This window comes from Poeciliopsis prolifica, unplaced genomic scaffold (assembly GCF_027474105.1).
Source record: "Poeciliopsis prolifica strain line A6 unplaced genomic scaffold, Auburn_PproV2 SCAFFOLD072, whole genome shotgun sequence".
Taxonomy (NCBI): domain Eukaryota; kingdom Metazoa; phylum Chordata; class Actinopteri; order Cyprinodontiformes; family Poeciliidae; genus Poeciliopsis; species Poeciliopsis prolifica.
In genome coordinates, this window is record NW_026562447.1 from 1,900,420 (window position 1) to 1,906,419 (window position 6,000).

The window sequence follows — 6,000 nt, forward strand, 5'->3', positions numbered from 1 at the left end:
ATACACCTGTATTATTTTATAGAGTTTTTGTAAACGTAAACTGCATTTTTGTATTTGCTCAGGGTATCTTTGCCTGGTATTAAAACCTGTTCAATCATTTTAAATCACTAAGGTTTGTGTGTGTTCAGTGGTTCTTAGTGGGTCTGTGCTGGCCTTGTGATGGACTGTTGTTGGGTAAGTCTGAAATAGCTTGTCGTTTTTATTTATTTTGCAGATACATAAACCTCAGAAGCACAAAATGATGCAACAAAATCAAATGCTGTGACATTTATTTGCAATACTGGAAAATACATTATTAATCCCAGACAACAAATGAAAATAACTTAAAATATATGTACATTCAGTCATTGAGCCTAAAATGGTCCAACCATCCCTCCAGTGGTCAAAATTTACTGGATTTTAAATCGTCCTCTTGCTTTTCGTCTTTATCTGCGCAGCATGTACCAGCTGACAGGAATACCGGCATAAAAACAAGGCCATGAACCATCCCAATAAACATGACCAGGAAAAAAATCTTGAAGAAGGTCCTGAAGGTATGAAATTCAGACATGGACAACACTGATACGCCTAAAACTGTGGACAGGGCACCTTGAACGATGGGGTAACCCAGACTGGACAGAGCGTCCACGGCCTTGTCTTTGGGACGGGGCTTCTCACTGGAGACAAAGGCATAGGACATGTGAGCAGAAAAGTCCACGGTGAATCCAATGCAGATGGTGAAGACGATCATGGATATGGAGTCCAGAGTGATGTTCCAAAGAGCCATGAACCCATTGACCCCAGCAGTGACTGAACCGATCGAACAAGTGACCAACAAGGAGCAGACCGGGTTGGGAATCAGCAGGAGAGAGACGACGAACATCACAGCCGTGATAACCCCGACGTTTTTAATGGTGCTCTTCACCACAACGTCGTACTGGTCAAAGTAGATAAACTCATGGTTGTAGACCAATAAAGATGCTGCCTGGCATCTACCTACAGTAGATTTGAGGATTTTGAGCATTTCAATTTCCTCGCTGGCTTTGGTAATATTCACAGTTTGGATGAAAAACCGGGATGCATGAATGGCATCTCCGGTCTGGTTCACATCTTGCTTAAAATATGGATATAAATCAAAAAATGGAGGCAGATTTGAGAGAAAAACATTCTTATCATCGAGGTTTAGATGTTTCTCTTGACCATAAGACAAGTAAGAGTCCAACCAGGATGTGTAGACGTCTCTATCAATGAAGTGGAGCTCTTTAAAGTCTTCTATGCATGCCTGAAGTTGAGATCTTTTATCCTTATCCCAGTAGGCCAAATTCCCTTTTACAATGACCATAACAGATGGGCCATAATCATAAAAATACTTCCTGTCTTTAATGATGAATTTTGTAACATGAGAGTCATCAGCTGCCAGATCATAAAGTTCAATTCCCTGCTGAATATGGAAACATCCAAACACGCTCGTAGCTAAATACGCCAGATAAACAAGGACTACTATGCCTTTAACCCATGGTTTCATCAAACAAGGTCCGTAGTAATCCTTAAAGAAATTACTCACTGGTTGTTTTTTCTCCGCTCCTGTGAGCTTATCGTAGCTGCCTCCCACGCAGCAGATGTTGTACATCTCCGTCTGGTTCACCAACTTCTCTGATGGGACTTTCATGCAGGTTAGCCAGTGCCGGTTGCTAGCCTCTCGCCTGCCGTTTAAAGCCATGAAGGCACCAAAGAAGGTGATGGTGTAGATGTAGCAGAATATGATGGAGGTGGCGGTGTACAGACAGAAGGACTGCACTGACGGGAAGTCAGACATGACGCCAATGAAGAACTTGGGAACGTCAGTCAAGGCGGTGATGGTGATGGACATCACCGCTTCCTTGTAGGTGTGACCCATCCGCTTCGGTACGGGGTCGTTCACATGGCTGTGCTGCCAGTCGGACACCATGATGAACATGTTGTTCAGGCCAATTCCTAGGAAAAATAAAAATTACATGCTTGTTTTAGCATCTGCTCAAATGATGTTGAATTAGAAAGATGTTGTTTTGCTTCCTCACCAAGTATTAAAAAAGGAGAGTTGGCCACGGTTATGACAAACGGCACTCCGATGTAAAGCAGCAAGCCGAAAGAGGAGATGACTGCTAACCCAGAGGTTAAAACACCAAAAACAGCCACCCACATTTTGTTCCTGACATGGTCCGATCTGCCAGGGATGTTAAACAATTATTTATGATATATATTATTTTATTGAAGCTGCAGTATGCAACTTACATAAAGAGTTTGTTTTTACCCTGTTGTGAAGTTATGAGTCAGATAATCTGTGAAAACATTAATCTTCTCTATGAGCTACTACTGCTGTCTGTTGCTCCCGATAACCAATCAAAGCCAGGAGGAGGGTCTTAATGTTGTCAATCAACATTGGGTACCCGCTTGTAGACATGCTAATTGTCAAAAAACAACTTACAGATACATAAAAACCATGACCATGCTAAGTAGCCTAGGGTTCTCAACAGGACATGCTAGTTGTAGCATAGCTAGCATGAGCGGTGATTGACAATGCTAATGACCGACTGGTTGTTTCTAATTAGCCCTGGGAGAAGACAGAGGAGCTCAATGATTATCTGTCTCATAACATACTGTCACGACATAATGACAGTTTCAACAAAAATGTAAAAAGAAAATATTTTTTAAAATAAAAGTTACATTTATAGAAATCTCTGGATATCAAAACATTTCAAGTTGCAATTTTTTATATTACTTTATGTGAAACTTCTGCAAGAATTCACAAATTAAATAATATACATCAAATTTTTTATGAAGTTTGCAAAATTAAAACTTTTTCTTACATTTTTATTTTACCCCTTATACACACACACTGACATTAAGTGCTTTTATTTATAGCAACTCATCTTTGAGCCCATTAAGTCAGAAATTATTCAGTGTTTCCTGTGTTTGTCACTCTTTCATCACTCAAACTGATAAATAACAGCTCTCTGTGTCCTGCGTTTGACTCTGCGTGGCAGCCGCTGATCACTCCTTACCTCAGGCAGGATATCACAGAGAAGCTTATAGCGCAGGCGTAAGTGATGAGGAATAAAGGGAACCCATCTATGGTGTGGCTGTCGATCTCCTCCTGCTTGGATTTAGAGGTGTAGTAAGAGACCTGCAAAGCAGCACAGCAGAAAGAAAATCATGTTTCGCACAAATGTTGTGATTTAAGCTGCACCGCAGTGGCAACATGGTTTGGATTGCAGGAGATTTTCAAAAACAAAGAACAATTTATGTGGAAATACACATCTATGCCTCTTACCACACGGTAAACATTCATGTTTTTCTCACAAAAAGCAAGAGCACAGTTTACGAACTGTTAAAATACCTTAAATTTAAACTGTTTTTATATTATCAATTTACATTTAAAGATGTTATTTTCCATTTTCTTCCTTGGACTTTGGCTTCTTTTTACGCGTTATAGCACACTGTCCAGTTTAAGCAAAAAGAAATCAGAACAGCAAAGAACTGAAACTAAAACAGAAAATTTTCTTTTGTTTCTAGTTGAATCTATACAAAAAATACAAAAGATTTTTCAGTTTAGCACAAAGCATCAACAATTTTGATTTCCAAACAAGCCAAAAACTAAATTGTTAGCACAATAAATTAATAGCTGCAATGTTAAGCTTTGTCAAATTATCTCAGTCAGTCAATAAATCAGTCTGATGGAGAAATTATTTACTTTTCCACTTAGAAAAAAATATATAAATAATAATTATTGTTTGTTCCTCAGGATTTAAGATTTATTAAGACCAACACAAAACCTTTTTAACAGTTTTAAATATTGGCACATTTTCTGTTTCAAAGTTTCCAGTCACCTGTGTCCTTTTTAAATAAATAAAAACAAAGTCTACATTTCTGCAACAGTCTTTAAAATATCTATACACAGAACATTTTGGCTAGGATTCAAAACTAGACATTTGTTGCTGCAAAGCAGCAATGACAATAACTTTACTATCTTGAAGATTGTCAAAAGGTCTTTGGGAAATGTGAGGGAGATCTTTGTGTGCTGTTTTTGGCACAAAATAAATTTTGATAATCAGATTTTATTCTGCTCAGTTCTGCTTATACACTGAATCTTTGCGAGGGTTACTAGTTAACAGGATGGGCTGAGTTGGAATTGCTAAGTAACTGCAAAGACTGTTGAATGTGACTTATCAGGTGATTTTTTCAAACAGCTAATTTTCCAGACACCCAAAAACATTAAGTTATTGCCCCAAAAAGCAGTTGTTTTGTTTTTTGAGTGTCTGAACTGTTTTTAGAAGCAATTGACATCCAAATAGAGGTACAAAAATGCCAGTTTTACATAACAGGTTCCCTTTATGTGATTTTCTAATTGTACAGGTTTAGCAGTTGTGAAACTGAACACATTTTTCAGTTGTCGAGAAAAATGTGTTCAGTCATAGGTATAACCTGATTTGACAAAATGGCATTAATACAGATTGGTTTTGAAAGCTTTTTACCCAACAACAAATCTACAAATCTTTCAGATTCATATATTAAAGTTTCTAATCCCATTTAAAGTAAAAGTGTGGATATGAAATGTTTTGACTAAACAAATGAAATAAAATGGGAGTAATACATACTTCAATGTTTTTCCTGTCCATCTCATCCGACAGCAGAGCTTTAAATTCTCTCAGCCATAACTTTGAAGCCTCGGCTTCACTTTCTTGGCTGGTTAAATAGTAGTAGAGCTTCAAAGCTTGAGCCCTCTGGATGGTGCTGTTAGCATCTGTTACCACTCCACCAAGAGCAGAACCCAGGAAGACTAACTCGGACCCGTGGTTGTGTTCTGGATAGGTGATGCCGGTTTTATTGCCATCGATGAGTTCCAGGATGATGTTTGAGAAGCACTTTCCATTGGCTTTGGCACACACCTGGCTGAATCCCAACCCCTTTTTGTCCACAGAAATGTCTAGAATCTTCTTGTTTAGTCTGACGATGTCCTCAAAGTCGGAGCTTTCCAAAATATTGTTGTTCTTTGAGACAGCAATGAGGGATGCAAAGTTCCCCTTGTCGTACAAGCGGTTCTCAGAAAACATGGAGGTATTGTACGGAAAGTTTTCCCGAACAAAAGCCCTCGTTGCCTTTGAGGGTCCTTTCTTGGGGGTAAACTGGCGCTCAAGATCATTGTCTTCTCTGTCTTTGAGAAAAACAAAACCCCCACTAAGAAACGCTGTGATTAAGATGGGAATGACAAAGAAATAAAGTGGATAGGAGCCAACTGTGGAGCCAAGTTTTTCAAAAAAGTTTGACAGAGGCCGAGAGAGGCAGTCTGTGCGTCTGGAGCCCATCTTCATTCCTGGAAGACTTGAACAGGAATGGGCAGCATTCCTTATAAAGACTGGAACAATCTTTCAAGGAAGTCAAAGTCAGGGAAAGCGCTGCTGCTAATGAGGCTCCTTCCGGTAACACTGATAAGCAGCCACCGTAAAAAGATTTTAAAAGTTGGGCAAGACAAAACCCAAGACCAGAGAAACCAATTACGACATGTCATTGGTTGTCTGCTATTTATTACCATAAGTAGCAGACATATAAAGGACTGGTCATGTCATTGTTAATTACTACCATAATTGTTGCACCTTTGAGATGTGAAACTGCCTGTTAAAGGTGGTAAGTCACTAAAAGAAAGCAATAAAAGAATCCTGAAAGTCATTGCTCAATGGATTTATTGTACTGGAGTTTAAAGGTTAACCAATTTTATAGGTTGTGTAGACAGATTTAACAACAGGATATTTACTTTTTTATGTCTCGTCTTGTGCTGCATGACCCAGACTTTCTAAGAGTTAATAAATGTGGGACATCTTGGAAATTTGTTTCACAACAATTGTTGACGTCAAGATTCTTTGCTCTCTGCCGCGCTTCAGCTATCACAGCACTAAGACCTTACACCCAGATGACTGAAGCTTTAAATTGATGTTTGTAAGAATTACTACAAAAATGGCTGGGGTAAAGGGTAGACCATTAAATATT

The 6,000-nt window shown here is 38.8% G+C and overlaps 1 protein-coding gene across 1 annotated transcript; it reads right to left on the reverse strand.

Annotated features, from left to right (window-relative positions):
- Nucleotides 1-265: 265 nt before the first annotated feature.
- Nucleotides 266-5,341, reverse strand: ptchd3a (patched domain containing 3a). The gene is made up of 4 exons (XM_055020855.1): nt 4,614-5,341; nt 3,021-3,142; nt 2,037-2,182; nt 266-1,953 (listed from the first exon to the last, which is right to left on the reverse strand). Exons 1-4 carry the CDS (start codon nt 5,325-5,327, stop codon nt 383-385), a joined length of 2,553 nt encoding a protein of 850 aa, XP_054876830.1. The 5' UTR covers nt 5,328-5,341; the 3' UTR covers nt 266-382.
- Nucleotides 5,342-6,000: the final 659 nt, after the last annotated feature.